The sequence below is a fragment of the Microcebus murinus genome, chromosome 19 (genome assembly GCF_040939455.1).
Source record: "Microcebus murinus isolate Inina chromosome 19, M.murinus_Inina_mat1.0, whole genome shotgun sequence".
Classification (NCBI taxonomy): Eukaryota; Metazoa; Chordata; class Mammalia; order Primates; family Cheirogaleidae; genus Microcebus; species Microcebus murinus.
The window spans coordinates 27,497,501-27,518,319 of record NC_134122.1 but is presented as its reverse complement, the minus strand read 5'-3'; the positions used below and the strand labels follow the sequence as shown (position 1 = coordinate 27,518,319).

The window sequence follows — 20,819 nt, the reverse complement described above, 5'->3', positions numbered from 1 at the left end:
TCCTGTGGGATATGAGGAAGTGCTCCTGCAGGACTTCTTGGGGATGTACCAGAAGGGGACACTGGGCACAGAAGTAGCAATATTAACTGACATTATCTAATACTCTGTTCATAAAGTGCATTGATGTACATTTCTCTGTTTGAATTCCAAGCATCCCTCTGAGGTAAGTAGGAACCTATGTTATCCCCATTTATAAAGCAAGAAACAGGTTCATGTTTGATACTCCACAATGGGGTAATTTCACTGCTTGCATAGTAAATGCAAGCTTTCCCCTTCCCCTGAGTGTGTGGCTACCACCCCACAATTCATATACTGTCTCTTGTCCCCATCTTCCTTGCCCCCTGCTCCTGCTGGAGCCTCCCTCTACAGTGGTGAGCTCTGGAGCCCAGAAGTGGTGATGGAAATCAGTGGGTGCATGCACACCCTCATGGCCAGAAATATGAGCTCTGAGTTGAAAACTTGATTGTTCCTGGGGCCGGGCATGGTGGCTCACGCCTGTAATCCTAGCTCTCTGGGAGGCTGAGGCGGACAGATCGTTTGAGCTCAGGAGTTCGAAACCAACCTGAGCAAAAGCGAGACCCCATCTCTACTATAAATAGAAAGAAACAATTAAAAATTATTAAAAATAATTGTTATTTTATTAATAATTATTTATTAATAATTTGTTATTGATTTATTGATAAAATAATAAATTTATTACCGAAATAAAATTCATTAATAATTATTATTGATAAAATAATTGTTAAAATAATTTAAAAATAATAAATAGAAAGAAATTAATTGGCCAACTAATTTTTTCTATATAGAAAAAATTAGCCGGGCATGGTGGCACATGCCTATAGTCCCAGCTACTCGAGAGGCTGAGGCAGGAGGATTGCTTGAGCCCAGGAGTTTGAGGTTGCTGTGAGCTAGGCTGATGCCACTGGACTCACTCTAGCCTGGGCAACGAAGTAAGACTCTGTCTCAAAAAAAAAAAAAAAAAAAAAAGAAAGGAAGATTGTTCCTCAATGTCTCAGCACTGCCTTTTCCCACCCTCCAACAGATGCAAGGTGGCTATGGGGTTGGCTTTGTTATCCCTGTTGGGCTTAACTTTAGACACACAACTATTTTCTGAAAGAACTCAGGTTAGAGCATCAAACTATCTTATTACCTTTCCATTTCTGCACATTGATAACAAGTACTACATCCCAATTCTGTTAGAACCTTAATTCTTTTAATCAAAGGAATATAAGCACATTATTGGATATTTGGAAGAATGACAGAAGAAAAAATTAATCCCTACACTTTTGTCTACCTGTTATTGGCATTATTGGATAGTTCTGGGTTTTTTCTACGCATTTTTTTTTTTTTTTGCTTTTTAATTTTTACTCCAAAGTTCTGCATGCCACATATTTTTAAATAATAAAAATCATAGTGCTTTTATATCCTTAAATTTAACATTGTCTTAAGAATCTTAACATAAGGTCTTCATACTCTACGCCTAATAGCTGCATCATTCTCCATCAAGTGAATGTAATTACATTCCTTTTGTTGGATATTTCTAATTTTTTATTGTGGACAATGCTATAGTGAATATCTTAATGAATATAATTTTAGCATAATTTAGATTGTTCCATAGAATCTAAGGCTAGACACCCAGAAGCAGAATTTCTCAGCGAGGGAACTATTCTATGGCTGTAAATGCACATTCCTATTTGCTTTCCTTGCCTAGTATTAATTTTTTCCCTAAATGTACAAAAACAAAAACCAACTCCATTGCCTTCCAGAACTCACCCCCCTAACCTCAGACATGGTAGAATAATGGCACATGTTCTCGCCTATGACTCCTTATAGCCAGCAGAAGGGAATTGTGAGACTGGGTAGGCGCATTGAGGCTTTAGGGTATCCTGCTGAGAACTTTATCTGAGATGGGATTCAGAGCACTGGGCTGAGGGTGAGCAGATGTGTACATGGTTTCAGCTCAAGTAGGCCAGGAGCTATATCATTTTGGAAAAAGAAGATAGTTATATAATTTTGCTTCTGTGCCTACAGTTCTTAGCTCTACTATTTTATAGCATTTCTCATATAGGAATCCAAGGAGATAAAAACCTTGTAAGGTATGCCAGTGTTTTCCCCAAGCATGTCAGGGTTATTTACCTAAGGTGATATACCTAGTCAGCAACAGTCATATATAACCTGGCACAGGGAACTGATCCTAGTTCTTTTATTATAGGAACTCCACAAACATACAATGCACTGTCTTCTCTGCATTTTTAGTACCCCCCCCCCTCATTTTTATCTTCCTCTTCTACCTCTGCTACAGACGTTTACTGTTGCCCATGTAGTACTTGAATTTTCCACATCTCCATGTGGAATATACCTTTGGTCAAAGTGCTCCCTCTGCTTGGGAACTCAGCTCCCGTTCCCCAGCCCCAAACCACCAAATCAACAAAGGAAAAACTCCACTCATAAAACAGTTTTAAAATATTGCTTCTCAATCATTCTGCCCCAAAATATTTGCGTAACTATAGCACTGTCTTACTCCAGTAGGACTGCTACAACAAAATACCTTAGACTTGATAAGTTACACACACACAAAAAAAAAAACCAAATTTATTGCTTACAGTTCTAGAGGCTGGGAAGTCCAAAATCAAGGTGCTAGTATATTTCATGTCTGGTGAAGGCTGGCTGTCTGCCTCAAGGATGCTGTGTACTCACGTGGAGGAAGGGACAAGGGAACTCACTGCAGCCTCTTCTGTAAGGTCACTAATGCCATTCCTGAAGGTGAATCACTTCCCACATGCCCATCTCCTAATACTATCACATTGGGTATTAGGTTCCAACATATGAATTTGGGGGTGGGGACAGGGACACCAACATTCAGACCATGGCCAACACTACTTTTAGGCTTACCATGCAAACTGTTACATACAATGAATGTGCACATGCCATCTCTGATCCCTAGATTGTAAAGGGTGTCTTAGTCTGTTCATGCTATGATAACAAAATACCATGCACTGGGGACTTGAACAACAGACATTTATTTTCTCACAGTTCTGAAGGCTAGAAATCCAAGATCAAGAAAGGTAACAAGGTAGGTTTCTGATGAAGCCTTTCTTCCTGGTTTGTAGATGACAGCCAGCTGGCTGTGTCCTCACAAGGCCTTTCCTATGTGTATGTATGGAGACATCTCTGGTGACCCTTCCTCTTCTTATAAGACAGAAGACCCTATAAGGATTAGAGCCCCCCTTATGACCTCATTTAGTTTTTTTGTTTGTTTGTTTTTATCACATCATTTATGTTCCTACTTAAGCTTCCATCTCCAAATACTCTGCCACTGGGAGTCAGGATTTCACATAGAAATTTTCAGGGACAATTCAGTCCATAGCAGTGAGGAACAGCCTTATTACTCATCCTATTCTCCCACAGCACCTAGCACAGAATCCTGCATAACAGGAAATCTAGATTTTGTTAAATGAGTGATAGAAGACCTGATTGGAGCTGAAAGGATTATAAAGTCACTTACAACTATTGTCATAGCACATTTGTCCTAATAATTTTCAGGTTATTGAAAATAATCATGCTTTGCTCAGGGTTTCCAGGTCCCAAGGGCAGCAGCTGAGAGTTAAAAGGGAAGGGCCCAGGTGCAGGAACCAAGAGCTGTAAAGCTGCCACAGTTCCTAGAGAGGGCACAGGGCAGGGCTCCCCACTAGTCAGCAGAGGGGGTAGGTGATGGCTGGGAACCCCCCCCCCCCCCCCCCCCCCCCCCCCCCCCCCCGCTAAACTACTGCAACCCCTCTTCCCACCCTCCCTACCTTCTGGAGACCACTGTGGCCCCAGGACACGTGACAATGGATCCTGAAATTATTTGTTGACCATGGCAGCATGATCTAGGACCCAGATACCAAAACTGCCACTTTGAGTGGCTGGATTAAAGCCTCTGTCTTGGCCCTCCTGGCCTGGAACCTGTTGGTGAGCAAATGGCTTATCACACTTGGCTCTCCATACTAATCACTTTCAACTGCCCCAGGCACACCTGATAGGCTACGTGGCTGCAGGGAGGGGCAGGCACAGCCCAGGAATCCCTAAGGATCCTCAGAGCCTTTAGTTTCTAGCTCTTTTGTCTTTAGTCTACTTCTGTGATAGTTCTTCTCCCCAGTGTACTGCCTGTGATTCAGTCTTTCATCTGGCCAAATTCCTGCTGATTTCCAAGCCGGCTTTCATCCTATGACTGAGAGTTACTATCAGCGAACCAACCTGCCATTTTCTCCTCTATCCGGGAGGCACATTTATGGCTTCCACTTGGCAGTTGGGGGAAAGAAGTCCTTGGATGGAGTAATTATCAGTCTAGTAGTGGTGGACTTCACTGCTGTGATATGTGCCCCTCTCTAGGACCATCTTCTGGGAAAGGTTGTGGAGGTTAACATTACTCTGAGCTTTAAATACTCCACTACACACACGTCCACAATCCCTGATCTAAAGTCTTTGTACTATATGTCTTACAAAAATCAGAATTTCTCAGTTTTCAGAAAGATAAGGTATATTACATAATATCACATAGGGGTTTGGGCCAGTACTCCATAATTCAACAATATTTCTGGAACACAATGTGCAATTATGCATGCCAATCAGGATAAAGACTATAAAAAATCTGTTTCACCAACAGAGGAGTTCAGGTCAGCTGAGGTTTGGTGACCTAATGGGGTATGAGAAAACATTTTTGTTTTCAGAGCTTTCTGGATTTTGGAATTGAAAAAAGGAATAGTGGACATTTATATATATTGGCCTTGAACATTACGTATATGAACACAAAAGCAAGGCCAGGATCATCGTATTTACCTAATTCTCTAGGATTACATCTCTATAGATACCCTTCTGAGCTAAGTCTTCCCACTTCTCTCTGGTGAAATACACAAGCACTTCCTCAAATGTCAATGTGAAAGTTGGTCACATGAATTGGCTCACTCTTGTCATATCCAACTAAAATAGAATCGAGAAGCCAGAGAAGAAAGCACTAATATTGCTCCAAAAATGTAATTTTCTGCAAGTCCCAACTTGCATCGACTCAGGACACAATTACGTTTGAGGATCTGGCCCTCATATGGGAGGCGACACCATTCAGAGACACATGTAAAAAAATGCTGCTGAGAACACGGTCCTGCCTGCTTTGCTGGAAAAGAACATTCCCTACGTGACCTAAAATCTACTTTTTGGCATTCTTTGTTTGCAGTTGTGAGTTCTGATTAAGGCCACTTCTACCCCCTCTTCTTCTATAGAGGGGCTTCTTATTTTTTTATATAATAAAACATAAAAAAGTTATTGTCGTATTTGCTCTCCTGGATATTTGTAACATTTCTTGATCTGCTTCCCTTTGCCACCTAAAGTATGCTTGACTTCGAGCTGACTAGCCAGTTTGAATCAAAAAGTTCCTTTTGCTTACCCATGAACAGGCTTCTCATTTCCCATTTGTACCTGCTGTAGTCACCCAGCTAGAACAAGAAGAGCTAAGGTCCTGGATCTGCAGGGGATTGAGGACAATGGGGTTGTCCAGGTGATTGAGTGAGACCCAGTGACATGGAAATTGTAAGGACCATCATAACTTACCTACTGCATGAGAAATAGACATTAGTACTATATATTTAGCTAGACAGACTCTTTCCATAATCATCTTAGTTTGCTAGGGCTGCCATAATAATGTGCCACAGACTGGGTGGCTTAAAAAACATAAATTAATTTTCTCACAGTTCTGGAGACTGGAAGGCCAAGATCAAGGTGTTGGCAGGATTGGTTCCTTCTGAGGTCTCTCTCCATGGCTTGTAGATAGATGGTCACCTTCTCCCTTTCTCTTCACATGGTTGTCCCTCTGTAGAGGTAGGTCTATATCCAATTTCCCTCTTTTAGAAAATTCACACCATTTATATTGGGGGAAAGCCCACACTAATGACCTCACTTTAATGTAATTACCTCTCTAATGACCTTATCTACAAATACAGTCACATTCTGAGGTAATGGGGGTTAGAACTTCAACATTTGAATAATTCAGCTCATACCAGACAGGAACTGCTGAAAGACCAAGTTTAGTTATTCATTCAATAATTCATTCAGTTCTTCACTGAAATGCTTTTGGTCATTTCGAAGAAAATATAAAGAGATATTGTTCTGACCTCAGATTAATAAAAAAATACATCTTTTGAGACAGGGTCTCACTGTCACCCAGGCTGGAGTGCAGTGGCATCATCCCAGCTCACTGCAATCTCCAACTCCCAGGCTCAAGCGATCCTCCTCTCCTGGCTCAGTCTCCCAAGTAGCTAGGACTACTGCCATGGGCCACTACACCTGGCTAATTTTTTTAAATTTTTTTTTTTTGGCATATTATGGGGGTACAGATTTTAAGGTTTCAATAAATGCCCATTTCCCCCCCAAATTTTTTTAAATTTTTTGTAGTGATGGGGTTTCTCTATGTTGCTCAGGCTTGTCTTCAACTCCTGGCTTCAAGCAGTCCTCCCACCTGAGCCTCCCGGAGTGCTCAGACACCACACCCAGCCAGATTAATGAAAAATTTCTTTTATATATATATATATATATATATATATTTTTTTTTTTTTTTTTTTTTTTTTTTTGAGACAGAGTCTCACTCTGTTGCCCTGGCTAGAGTGCCATGGCGTCAGCCTAGCTCACAGCAACCTCAAACTCCTGGGCTCAAGCTATCCTTCTGCCTCAGCCTCCCGAGTAGCTGGGACTACAGGCATGTGCCACTATGCCCTGCTAATTTTTTCTATATATTTTTAGTTGGCCAATTAATTTCTTTCTATTTTTAGTAGAGATGGGGTCTCACTCTTGTTCAGGCTGGTTTCGAACTCCTGACCTTGAGCTATCTGCCCACCTCAGGTTAGCTTAAAGATAACAGTTTTAACAGACTCCAAAAGGTATGTGTAAGGCTGGTGGTGGGCCCCCTCCCTTTCCTAGATCAAAAAAGAAAAGGCTGATGAGACCAGACCTGCCAAGGATGACTGCTCTGCTGAAAACTACCACAACCAGATAAGAAAGTTTTAGCTCCTGGATTCTGCAAATACTGTCAGCCCCTCCTATTTCTCAATGACCACCAAAGGTCACCCCAGCTCTTCCCACCAAGTCTCTAGCTCAGCCCAAACGGCATAAAAGGCCTCACCCCCTTCAAACGGAGGTAACTTCTGGGGCCCCCCTCTCTTGGGGCCCCAGAACCTTGTCCAGGAGCACTAAATAAAGCCATGTTGTTTGGCCCCACTCTTTCTCTCTGTCTGTTTCTTTCGCTGCCGCCAAAAAACCTTACAGTATGGTTGCTCAAACAGAATACAAATTTAGTTTTTACCCATTTAACAGTTTGAGGCAAATGCCCATGACTGGCAGTGGCTCTCCTCCAAAGAGGACATCTGCCATCTTCAATACATGGCTTCCAAGATCTCCCGCGGATTTCTGGTCTCCACTGGAAAAAGAGCTTGGAGATGTGAGATAGTTATCAAAGGCCAAACCAGGAAGTGGCGTACATTGTTTCCATTCCTGTTCCATTGGTTGGAACTCAGGCACCCAGCCATGTTTAACAACAATACTTGCTATGAAATGGATCACACTGTCTGCCTAGGAAGGAAAAAAAAAAAAACTTTTGATAAACTCATAGCAAACCACAAGACTCAAAAAACATTCCCTAGAAAAGGTCAATAAATTCAACTACATTAAAATTAGAAAAAGACAGACAAATTGGGAAGCATAGCCCATTAAAACAGAAAGATGCTCAGTTACGTTAGTAAAAACAGAAATGCAAATTAAGCCATAATTAGATACTATTTCACATCTTACAGATTAACAAATCTTTAAAAACGTGTCAACTACAAGTACTGACAAAGATATAGAGTGGTGGGAATTCTAATCTATTGCTGTTGGGAGTGTAAACTGTTTCATTTATGGACAACAGTTTGGCATTACTTCTTCTTCTTCTCTTTTTTTTGTTTTTTTTTTCAAGACAGAGTCTCAATTTATTGCCCCGGCTAGAGTGCCATGGCGTCAGCCTAGGTCACAGCAACCTCAAACTCCTGGGCTCAAGCAATCTTCTTGCCTCAGCCTCCCGAGTAGCTGGGACTACATGCATGCATCACCATGCCTGGCTAATTTTTTCTATATACTTTTAGTTGGCCAACTAATTATTTCTATTTTTAGTAGACATGGGGTCTCACTCTTGCTCAGGCTGGTTTCGAACTCCTGACCTTGAGCGATCCTCCCACCTCCGCCTCCCAGAGTGCTAGGATTACAGGCGTGAGCCACTGTGCCCAGCCTGGCATTACTTCTTAAAGTTGAAAATGTATATATCTTACGTCCTATTATGAAAATTAGTTATCTTATTTCTAGGTCCTTTCACAAGGAACTAGGAGACATGTTTTCATAGTAACCCCAAACTGGATACCACCTAAAAGCCCATTGACAAATGAATAAATGCATGAATTGTGCTATACGCCCACAATGGAATACTCAGTATCTTGGAGTCATGACTGAATCACACTTACACAGAAATAGGGATGAATCTCAAAAACACATGTTCAGGGCAAGAACAGAGTATGATGCCACACAGGTAACATTCCACAAAAGGCAAAACTAAGTAACATATTGTCCAGGCATAAATAGGTAGGTGGTATGCTGACAAATTGGATTTCCCTAAACCAAATAACTTGACACTTCAGACTGAGGAAGAAATAGGCCAGTGAGAGAGAAGCTTGGCTCAAAACCACCATGGAGACTGGGGAACTATGAAAAGCAGATCCAAGGCTGAGTCCACAGAAAACTGGCTCAAGCTGGTCCATCTGCTCTCTTTAGATTCACAAACCTTCAGCTCTCCAAGCAGAGAGGGGCATAGCAAATTAGGCTCCAGGAATAAATGATCTGTGGGGGAGGTGCTGCAACACTTGTAGAAGAAACACAGAAGCGGGGACAGCTAATGAGGCAACTACCACAGCAAGTGAGTGTAATTCCACGAGGAAATTCTGGAAACAGTATAAAACTCATGCTGCAGAGATGCTCTGCACACATGGGGAGGGAGAATCAGAATCTATCAAATTCCAATCACTGACTGGTTGAGGGCTGCCCCCAGGATGTGTTATTACCCCACAGGCCAAGAGGTGCAGACGCCGCAAGTCAGATGAAGCCCACAGGAAGGGGTAAGGCCCCAGGGACACAGGCAGGGCACCCACAGATTATGCTACAAACACTGACTTGGACTCTTACTAGAATCTACTAGCACATTAATTTTACTTCATAGATAATTTTAGCAATTCTTCCTCCTAACCACTTACTAGCGAGTAGCGCTTAGTTTGTTTTTCTTAAGTCTATGCATTAGGCAGGTCATTTTTCTATGAAACCCAGAAAAGGCATTCTTAAATTGTTCACAATGCATGAAACGGTCCCCAGCCTGGAGGACTACAAGGTAAAGCTTCTAAGCCTCCTTCTGCCTTAACTAGACTGGAGAGAACAAGGGTATGGAGGGTTCCAGAGACAGCAGACACAACAGCTTATTAACATTTTCTATTAAGTGATTCTTGACCCCAGCAGAACTTTGGCTACAAAAATAGGGTCCCCAAAGAAAAGCCATTTCAGTTCTGTTTATTGCATTTCATGAAACAATCAAGTTATACATACTTGCAGTACATGGTAAGTCCTAGTCTTTAAATGGTGTCAGTTCCAGTTAATATCATGTAGACATCTGTCCTTTGTGAGTACCCTGATGCTTAATAAAGCTTGTGTGCCACTTGAAAGATTTTCCACATATGTCACATCTAAAGGGTCTGCTTCCAGTATGAATAACCTGATGTCGAAAAAGATTCCTCTTAAAACTAAAAGTTTTTCCACATTCTCCACATTGAAAGAATTCCTCCTTTGTGTGGGTTCTTTGATGCTGAATGAGATCCACATTCCGGCCAAAGGACTGTCCACATTCAGCGCACTTGTGTGTGTTCGGTTTACTGTGAATTTGTTGATGGCACAGAAGCGTTGAATGCCGACCAAAGGCTTTTCCACACTCAAGGCATTCATAGGGTTTTTCTCCACTATGGATTAACTGATGTCGAATAAGGGTTGAATTCTGACTGAATGTTTTTTCACATTCACTACATTTGTAGGGTTTTTCTTTGGTGTGAATCCTCCTATGTTCAACAAGATATGCAAGCTGGCGGAAACACTTTCCACAGTCGGGGCATTTATATGGCTTGCTTTGCAGGTGACACTGTTTATGGACAATAAGAGCCGATCGCTGTTTGAAGGCTTGCCCACATACATTACACTCAAAGGGATTCTCTAAAAAGTGAATTCTTTGATGTTGATCAAACCATGCCTTACGCCTAATGACTTTTCCACATTCACTGCATTCATAAGATTTTGCTCTTGTAAAAATTTGCTCGTGCCTCAAAAGCAAAGATCTTTGATTGAAAGGTTTCCCATCCTCATCATATCTGCCCTGCTTCCACCCTACTTTAACATTCTGATCATGAAGGTTTAGGTTTTGAAGGAAGCCCTTGTTGTAGTCAACACCATCAGTAGGAAGGGCAAGCCTGCAACTGTCCACAACTTCCTTACATTTGTGCAACTTTTCTGAGAGTTTCTTGGCTGTTTCCTGCATCATCACTGACATCCTATATGATTCTAAATCTTCAGAAACTTTCTGCTTTGGAGTTAGCATTGTCATCTCGTACCTGGCTTCAGAACCTAACCAAATAACAAGAAAAGATGTAAATGACCTGTTAACTGCAGAGGAAAAAAGGAAAAGCAGCCTACCATTAGGATATAAGACAATCAAGTGAAGCTAAGAAACGCTCACTTGTTTACATCATCAGACTCAAGAGGCCCCAATTCTCAATTTCAGAGGATTCTCCACTGTCATGATAAAAACGGCTCTTGAGGCCAGGCACGGTGGCTCATGCCTGTAACCCTAGCACTCTGGGAGGCCAAGGCGGGCGGATTGCTCGAGATCAGGAGTTTGAAAGCAGCCTGAGCAAGAGCAACACCCCGTCTCTACTATAAATAGAAAGAAATTAATTGGCCAAATAATATATAGAGAGAGAAAAAAAAAATTAGCCGGGCACGGTGGCACATGCCTGTAGTCCCAGCTACTCAGGAGGCTGAGGCAGGAGGATTGCTTGAACCCAGGAGTTTGAGGTTGCTGTGAGCTAGGCTGACGCCACGGCACTCACTCTAGCCTGGGCAACAAAGCGAGACTCTATCTCCAAAAAAAAAATGATAATAAAAAATAAAAATAAATAAAAAATAAAAAGAGCTCTTGCCATCAACAAACCCACAGAAAATGAACAAGAGTATGTGACACAGAAAGTGAGAGAACAACAACAAAAAAAAGTGAGAGAACAAACCTATCACTATTATTGGAAAAACAACTTACTCTAGGTACTCAGAAGGGTCACATAAATGTTGGAGAGGTAGCATCTTATGCTCTGAGATACATGTTTTTAATATTTCTGGGTGAAACAAGGCCTTAAAAATGGAGAAAGTATAGGATAGAACAGAAAAAGAACAGAAGGAAGTAAAGCCAAAGCCAACTGACTAGAACAATGGGTCTGAACCAGGCATGCTTTTGCCCTCTGGGCTTTTGACAATATCTGGAGACATGTTACATTGTCACAACTTGGGGGTTTCTACTGGTATCTAGTGGGTGAAGGCCAGGGATGCTGCTAAACATCTCACAATGCAAAGGACAGATTTTCCCCCATCCCCAGGAATCAATCAGCCCACAATGTCACTAGTGTCCAGGTTGAGAAAACTTGGAGGAAAGGGATGTGAAAAACAGTTGAAGCAGGCCGGGCGTGGTGGCTCACACCTGTAATCTTAGCACTGTGGGAGGCCGAGGCGGGCAGATTGCTTGACGTCAGGAGTTCGAAACCAACCTGAGCAAGAGCGAGACCCCGTCTCTACTATAAATAGAAAGAAATTAATTGGCCAACTAATATATAGAGAAAAAAATTAGCCGGGCATGGTGGTGCATGCCTGTAGTCCCAGCCACTCGGGAGGCTGAGGCAGCAGGATTGCTTAAGCCTAGGAGTTTGAGGTTGCTGTGAGCTAGGCTGATGCCACGGCACTCACTCTAGCCTGGGCAACAAAGCGAGCCTCTGTCTCAAAAAAAAAAAACAAAAACAAAAAACAGTTGAAGGAGCATCAAGACGTAGTAAGTAGAAAAATGTAGCTACATCAAGAAATACTGAAGGAAAATGAAAAGCAAAATGAAGCAAGGCAAGGAAGAGATAGCAGAGAGAAAGGATAAGTAAAGAGGGTAGAACAAAAGAGCATCTGGGTGGCCTGAGAGCTGTCACTTGGAAAACACCAGAGCAGCTGCCTCAGAAGCACCTTACCCTGAAGGAGAGAGAGGATGAGCTTTGCAGACCTGAAATCCAATCCCACTGTCCACTCCTAACTGTGTGAGAAATGTCTTTGTCTTTTAGTTGCTTCATCTGAGAAATGGGGATGCTGATCTTCCTCCCACCCTCACAGGGCAGCAGAGATGAAGAAGTGGGTTCACACATGCCCAACCCCTGGCTTAGTATCTGGCCCACAGGAGGACTTCATCAACATGACTGCCCTTCCTCTTCCTGACTCTACCTGCCTAAGTCTCTTCCTCACCCACCTGGGTAGGCACTACTGGATGCCTTCCTATTCAGAGCTCTCGGAAGATCCAGGATCCAGGGCTCGTCCCACTGCTCCAGCTGACAGATCACCTCAGGTTTGGGAAACTGAAATCCTACTCAGGCGGAAGTAAATGGGATGTGGCTGTTAGTGAGTTACAGGAAGATGTCCCAGGGCTCAGGGGCAAGCAGGGATAAGGACAATAATCAAAAGGACAGGTATGAACAGAAATCTACAAAGTCTTTGCAGTTATTTGGCAATCTTTATTGTTCATACCCTTGGATATGGTCATTTCATGCTTAGAAATATAGCCTAAGGAACAACTGGGACAAAGATGAACACACCAGAGATGTTCAGCAGTGTCCTAACAGTGTAAAACTGGAAGTAAACACAATGTCAATAGGGTATGATTAAATCAAGTGTGGCACATTAATGCAATGAAGGCTTAAATATTAGGTAAATAATAAAAATCACTGTGTTCAAATATTTATTAAAATAGGAAAATGCTCCCTTGTATATTTTAAAGCAGACTACAAAACTCATGAATAGCAGGATTGAATTTTTTTCAAAAACTATGTGTGTATATAAGTATGTGTGTATAAATTAGTAAATACAGTTTGAGCATTCCTAATCCAAAACTCTGAAATCTGCGATGCTCCAAAAACTGAAAGCTTTTGAGCCCTAACAGGATGCCACATTTGGAAAGTTCCACATGTGACCTCATATGATCATATGCAGTCAAAATGCAGTTGCACAACACACAGTTGATTCAGCATCCCCAAGGGAAAAATAAAGTTACTTTCATGCTAAGTTTTTAAAGGTATATATGAAACATAAACAAATTTGTTGTTTAGACTTGGGTCAGATCTTCAAGTTAGCTCATTACATATATACATATATTCCCAAATCCCAAATCCAAAATCAAAACACTCTGGTCCCAAGCATTTTGGATAAGGGATGCTCAATCTATAAGTAAGTAGACGCAGAGGTGATTAGGAAAAAGTAAACCAAAATGTAAACAGGAGTTATTTCTGGGCAGTGGGCCTCTGGGTGACTTTTATTATCTATTCACTGATGTATTTTCTAAAATTTCTATAATGAGCATTACTACTTTTAGCACTAGTAATATTTCTAAAGGAGTGCAGTGATATAGTAAAAGAAGCACTCTCAAATGCTATTATTTGATATACAAAATAGCACAAATTTTGTTAAAAATATCACTTAATAATCCATAAAGATTAAACTGCCATGCCCTTTAAATCCAAAATTCCAGTTTTGGGAATACATTTTGGGAAATAATCAGAAATTCATATATAATTATAGTCAGAAATATCCACTGGAACATTGTAACATAGCAAATGATAAACAAACAAACCAACAAACAAAAACGAAGCCAAGCTCAATGTCCCCCAATGGGAAAACAATGAAATAATATTATGGATCATACAATGAAATTATATTATGATCATTTACTTTATCTGTGGGAAAATGCTGATGCAATAATGTTAAGTTTAAAGCAAATAACAGAATTGCACATACACTATGCTCAGCTACTTTTGTAAAAGCATAAGGGGAAAAAAAGACTGGAAGGAAATATCCAAAATATTAACAGTGGTACCCCTGAACATTTTGCCCTTCCATTCATAGTTTTCCATACCTTCCATGTATTTGAGAATGCTCTTATAATACTTTTAATTTATTGTTTCATGTCCTGAGGACACTAGAGCATTTTGTAATGCTTATAAACGGAAAATTAACATTGAAAAAAATCCAGAAGTGAGTGGACGATCATATAACAGATGGTCAAGACTCTGCCAAGAGTGTCAGTATGGAGATCAAACATGGAGCCCCAGAAGAAATCTATTAATACTTAATGAAGCAACTCCCACAGTGGGAAACTATGCAGAAAGTAAGACAAAGGAAGCTCCTGGAAAGATGGAAATTATGAAGGTTCAGAAATGAAGTCAGTTTAAAATCATTTTCTGGGCACTTGCTAGTCTTGCAAACAGGAAGTTACCCATTTCCAGAGAAAAGAAAGAAAAAGACTTTCAAGAGCATGAGAAGTGAGCCTTTGGAACCTAAATGGCCCATAATCTTTTCAACTCCTAGAGGTCTTGAAGATGTGGAAGATGGAGTGGGAGTGGAAAACAGAGTAAGTGCCTCTGACCCCTAACACAAAACATTATTCAGTGTCCCTAATCCCTTATCTGAAACCCCTTGGGGCCAGATGTGTTTCAGGTTTCAGAATTTTTCCAGACTTCAGAAAGGTGACTTGGTGTATATTTTATAGAATGTACTATCCCCTATAGGGTTTGGAGCTGAGCCCATAATTGCACACACCGTATTTCAGAGGCTAGGTACATACATACACACACTAAGGTGGAAAAATAAGGACAATAAATTGTTTCCTATGGGATGAAATCAGGTTTCATTGGCAGGTGACTTCACATCAGGGTTTGTAGCCAAGTGAGTTATGAAAAAGCTCCTGGCTTTCACAGCCTTTTTTGATTCTGGAAATGCAGATGAGGGACTGAGGACTTGTGCAAACACTCGGAACACACAGACATAGCCCTATCTTCAAGCCGAGTCATTACCCAACAAGATCATGTTCCTGTAGTTCTCCAGCATCACATCTCTGTAGAGGTCCTTTTGAGCCCAGTCAAGGTGGCCCCACTCCTCTCTGGTGAAGTACATCGCCACATCCTCAAATGATAGCAACTCCTGAAAAAGTGGCTGATAATTGTAACTGCAATTCTCACAATAACTTGTGAGTGATGATTATTATTCTACACGTGAGGAAACTGAGGTTTGGGCAGGTACAGTGGTCTGGCCAAGGTCACTCAATTCATAAGAATGGATGCAAGGCTCCACTCCGGCCTGCTGGCCCTCAGGCCAGACATGTGTTTTCCATTCCACAGGTTCAACAGACTTGTCCTCCACAAGGCCAGATGGTAAAGATTTTTCAGGCCATTTGGTCTCTGGTGCAACTCCTCAAGTCTGTTGTTATAGCACAAAAGCAGCCATACCCATTAGGTAAGTGAATGGGCATGGCTGTGTTCCAATAAAACTTCACCAACAGGTTCAGGACAGCTTGCTGACCCCTGTTCTATACAATACCACACATAATCTATTTCTTCTGCCCCAGGTTCCCTTAGGAAACAGATAAGGCCACTATGGACAGATTATTATGCTAGCTATTTACAAGGGGATGGGCAGGCTCCACGGATGTCAACAAGGAATGTAGAGGCAGCAGGTGCTGGCTGTCCTCAGGAAGCATCATCCACCAGGTGTGCAGGGGTGGGAGAGGAGTGGGGGGTTGGAATCCAGAAAGCTGTTGGAGCAGGAGCAGGACTAGAGCTAGGGGTTTAGAGGATGCAGCCACCCCCATCCTACTGCCTGGCAGGGAAGGAGCTGTGGGAACAGACACCCAACCTCCACTTCCTCCAGGCCCCTGGCCCCCTGGCCCCTGTCCTCTGATCCCTCCATCCCATTGCCAAGGACCAACCAGAAGCCAGAAGTCAAGGGAGCCCCTCAATGGTGAATATAAATGACACAGACCAAAGTGCAGGAGAGTGGAGGGCACATGCAGAGTGGGTAAACAGACGTCTCAGCACAGTGTATGAGATAGGAGTTTACATCTGCAGTTAACCGTGTGTTCCACTCCTGTAGGCTTAGGCTAGAAGGTGCCTCACCCTCACTCCCAGGACACTGCAGCCCCTGGAGCACAGAGGCCTGAGGGCTGTCCACCACACTGCCTATTCTCACAAGACCCTGTGTGGGTTCCAAGAGGACATGTACAGGGAAAGGGCAAACATTCTCTATGAATAAGTGATCAGGAATGGAAATGTCCACCCCTGTCCTGAGAAGCTTCACTTAGCTCCCCTCTGCAGACAGACACCCAAATTTCTCAACCTATACGGCCTTTCTTTTCCTCCATCAAACCTGAGTTTTGCAGCCTTGGTTTCAGTCCCTTTCTCAACACCATCCTGAATGTCCCTCCTTTGCCAGAGCTGTCCTGCAGTGTCCTCCAGCTGCCCTAATCAACCATCTGCATTCCCTGCACCTATATCAAGGCTAACAAGTGTTGGGGAATCAAATGGCTTCATCTGCCAAAGAGTTATCTCTATACATTTGTAGCTGAGCCCTGCATGTTCCTCAAAAATTCTTTCTCTTACGGTCCTTGCAATGGTATTCTACTTTTATCATTCTCTTTCCTTCAATAAATATTTACTGAGCATCATAAGTTGCTAGCCTTCATGCTATATGCCAGTCATAAAATGAACAAAAGCTACAGCTCCTGCTGAGGCCATAGAATACTGCTACTCAGGTTGTACACTGCTCAATTCTAGAGGACCTCACTCCCATCAAATCTCTATGAATGGGGCCCCCAGAGTCTCAGGGGGCATACACTCTTCAACTCCTCTCCCCTCCTACCACACTCCCCTAGACAATACATAAATTTTTACCCATCCTTTCTGTCTCCTCCTTTAGAGGAAGAAGGTCCATTTCTCCTAGAAATTGCTCTTCCTCTGCCTCTGACTCCAACTATGATGACTCTTCCTTGTCTGTGTCTTTACCCTCGTTCCCCAGTCCACTGGCTCCTTCTCCTTAGCCAGGAAAAATGCCAAAATCTCTCCTATCTTTATAACAATGTCCCTCCTCCTTACTTCCCCTGTGTTCTCACCCTCTCTTCTTCCCTTATGGACCCACCTCTGGAAAGAACACCACACGCTCACCTCCCAACCACTCTACATCCCACCATCCAGCTTACGCCTCCACCTCTCCTCGGAAGCTGTTCTTCGAAGCCCCCCAGAGACCACCTACTTAGGAACACAGGGAAGAGGATGGCAGAGAAGACTGCACAGAAGAGATGATTTGTGAGTTGAGTCTTACAACATGAGTGGGAGAGTTTGCCTGTGGGCAGAGAGTACAGGATGGACAGGAGGGTGGAATGGAAGATCACTGGCTGCTCCCGCCAGCAGACCCTCTGGCTGTCAGGGAAAGGCAGGTGGAGCTTCACACTTCCCAAGAGCACGTGGCCTCCCGGGAGCAGGACTGTCAAGCTGCTGCAGCCCAAGCCCAGCTTGGGCTGTCTCTCACAACAGCTGCCGCAACAGCTTCCTAACCTGTTTCCTTCCTGTCAAACTCAGCCTCTTCTAATCACCCTCCTTAATGCTACACATTCAATAACTGACCTTGCATTGTCCCCTGTATTGTAAGAAGTTCTTACATATCTCCCTCCCCAATCAGACTGTAATCTCCTTCAGGTAAGAGTTCATCTCCCAGCGCCCAAGACAGTACCTGGAGAACACAGTGACAGGCACACAGTAACACTCACTGACGAAATGAGCAGCTGTGGCAGTAATAGCTCTGACTTACAGCGTGCTGAAATGCAACTAGACTCTATGGAAATGTGCATGCTGCATTTCATTGCATCCTCACAACTCCTGGTGTCAGGCACTCTCATGATCCCATTTTATAGACAAGGTAATGGCAGCCGGAGTGCTTATGTAACCCGCTCAAGGGAACACGTCGAAACCAGAGCCTGGATTTGAACCTACCTGACTCCAGAGTTTAAGCTCTTTACATCCCATGTTCTAAGAAGGAAAATTCCCCCAACTGATAAAGGTGGCTCAACCTAAGCAAAGGAGTCATTCAGTAGCAGTGAGTATACTGAGGAAGCAGAGGAGGAACCACAGCTCACCTTCCACCTGGCTGCCGGGAACACAGCTTCCATGGCCTGGTCTTTGACAAGGGGTAGGATCCAGGCCGCTGGGCTGGGCTAGAGGAAGAAAAAGATAACCAGTAAGGCCAGCCCTCACTAAAGCCCTCTCGCTAGGCAGACTGGGGACCAGGAGTTCCAGTAGGACCCACAGACAAAACTTACTTAATATAAAGTCACTCTGTTTGGTGTTGGAACATGTGATAAAATGAATGAGCCACTACTATAATCTTCTAGGAATTTCTAAAGCTAGATCAATTCTAAAGCTTTAACCTAGGGAACCTATGGCCCTGCCCTCCCCTCCCCTTCCTCCCCAGAGCATGTCCTGCAGCACCTCACTGAGAGACCACATACCCAAAGGGACAACAGCAGACCACATATAAAAAATAGAACTCTGATCTACAACCTGCAACAACCAGCTCCGGAAGCCAAACCACAGCATCTCAGCCATGGGCCCCAAATCAGGACTTGGTCAGTAACTGGCAGCTTCACCCAGATTTTTGCCCTCCAGCCCCCTTCCATTTAGAACCAACAGGAGAAAGTCAAATATGCTCCCCTATCAATCACAAAGGATACCCCACTTCTGGTTAACCTAGGTGATTCAGTCAGCCAGCTTCCTCAAGCCAAAAACCTCCAAAGAGGACACACTGGGCCTTCCCTTTTTTCACTATAAAGCTATCCTCTGCCTGCCTTTGAATATCTGCCAAGCACAGTGACGACGGCCAACTCCCTTGATATAGGGAGCTCTGAATAAAGAGCCTTTGCTTCTTCTTGTTTGGTGCTCTTCATTTATTGCCACATCTCACGATCAATTTTCCAATCATTAGTGGAAATTTCAGGCTACATATGTACAAAGAAGTAATTACAAATTCAATTTGGTTATTCTCAGGGATGTCAGAAACAGGACCTTGATGACTATAGAAAGGAATAGGCAATTCCTGGAAGTGGTGTGCAGTCCTCCACTCTCTGGAGCCCTTGTGAGCCTTCCACCTCCACGGCTCACCTTCTTTGCCCCATGAGACTGAGGCCCAACCTCCCTCTTTGTGATAAAGGTTTTTCCATATTATTCGAGATCTTGTTTGGATAAGGGCTGCCTTAACAAAAGACCATACATTCTCCAAGGATGATAAAAGACTTCTTGTCTTTTCTGGTAAGTCCTTTCTGGTATAAAGACAAGAGCCTTTCTGGATTAAGTACTCTTGATTTCAATGGAATTGATTATACATTCTGTCTGTAAGACATGTCTTCTGGTGAATTTACTTTCAGTCTAGTGTGTGTGCCTAGTTTAACATTTTGTTTGATCTGCATGTGTAGGTTAAAGTTTTTCTGTACACTCTTATCTTGTTTTCTTTCAGTTTGGTTTGACTCTTTTCCCTTGCTTGTTTCTGAAAATCTTCCAAAAGCAAAAATAAACAGTCTGGGTGGTGAGTGCAAGATGACTAATTAAAAGCCACTAGGACAGTTGTCACCCTCTAAAACACTGGTCTAAACGCCTGACATTCCCTGACAGATATACAGGATTTTCTTTGGTCTGGAGAGATTAAGAAGAAATGGATGTATGCTGAACGATCAGACAGTGTGGAAAAAAAAAAAAAGAAGAAGAAGAAATGGAATGGGATTCTCTAATATTAAAATCTGCTAGATTCTCTGGGACTCCAACCAGCTACATATTATGGCCCATTCTTGTATGCATTTTTAAACTGATGGGTAAATTACACCAAGGAAAATTCAGATCTCAAATGGTCATTTTTTTTTTTTTTTTGAGACACAGGATCGCTTTGTTGCCCAGGCTAGAGTGGCATCAGCCTAGCTCACAGCAACCTCAAACTCCTGGGCTCAAGCAATCCTGCTGCCTCAGCCTCCTGAGTGGCTGGGACTACAGGCATGCGCCACCATGCCTGGCTGATTTTTTCTATATATATTATTTGGCCAATTAATTTCTTTCTATTTATAGTAGAGACGGGGTCTTGCTCTTGCTCAGGCTGGTTTCAAACTCCTGACCTCAAGCGATCTGCCCGCCTCAGCCAAATGGTCATTTTTTAAAAACCTGCAATATAGTGTTAACAGTTATTGTTTTTTCCTCTGCCTACTTTGAATCTGCTGACTACTGGTGGTGTGATAAAACTCACTACTTATGGCATTCCAGCCAAGATTTTAAAAAAAGAAGTCTTAACCACTTGGGGTTTTCAAATTAATGCCTTTACATATTACAATAGCTCTGACCAACAACCTAGACACCTTTTAGAAATACAAATTTAGGTCTGCCCCACTAACAATTGTGTATGATACAATGCTTAATTGAAAACAAATTAATAACCTCCCCCAAAAAGTGCTGCCAATATTATTCCCCACCCACATTTGCTAATCAAGCAAACCAGACCAGCAAATAAAAGACAGATCTGTTATTAAGTTAAGGCTACTTGGAAATTCCATTTTTCTTGTACAATTCAGCCAATCCTCACTAACTTGTAAA

At 42.6% G+C, this 20,819-nt stretch overlaps 1 protein-coding gene across 3 annotated transcripts in view; it reads right to left on the bottom strand.

Moving 5' to 3' along the window:
* Nucleotides 1–7,295: 7,295 nt before the first annotated feature.
* ZNF789 (zinc finger protein 789) overlaps nt 7,296–20,819 on the bottom strand; it is a 19,111-nt gene continuing 5,587 nt past the window's right edge. Inside the window, exons 2-6 of one of the 3 annotated variants that reach the window (XR_012913514.1) lie at nt 18,329–18,406; nt 15,219–15,345; nt 12,626–12,739; nt 9,640–10,701; nt 7,296–7,593 (exon numbers count right to left, since the gene is read on the bottom strand). Coding sequence is in view for 2 of the 3 variants with exons in the window: in XM_075995306.1 (XP_075851421.1) it covers nt 9,692–10,701; nt 12,626–12,739; nt 15,219–15,345; nt 18,329–18,361 (1,284 nt within the window). In the remaining variant the exon portion in view is untranslated. Of the gene's footprint in view, nt 7,594–9,597; nt 10,702–12,625; nt 12,740–15,218; nt 15,346–18,328; nt 18,407–20,819 lie in introns of those variants that run through there. The other 2 variants (XM_075995306.1, XM_075995307.1) reach the window with 2 other exon arrangements.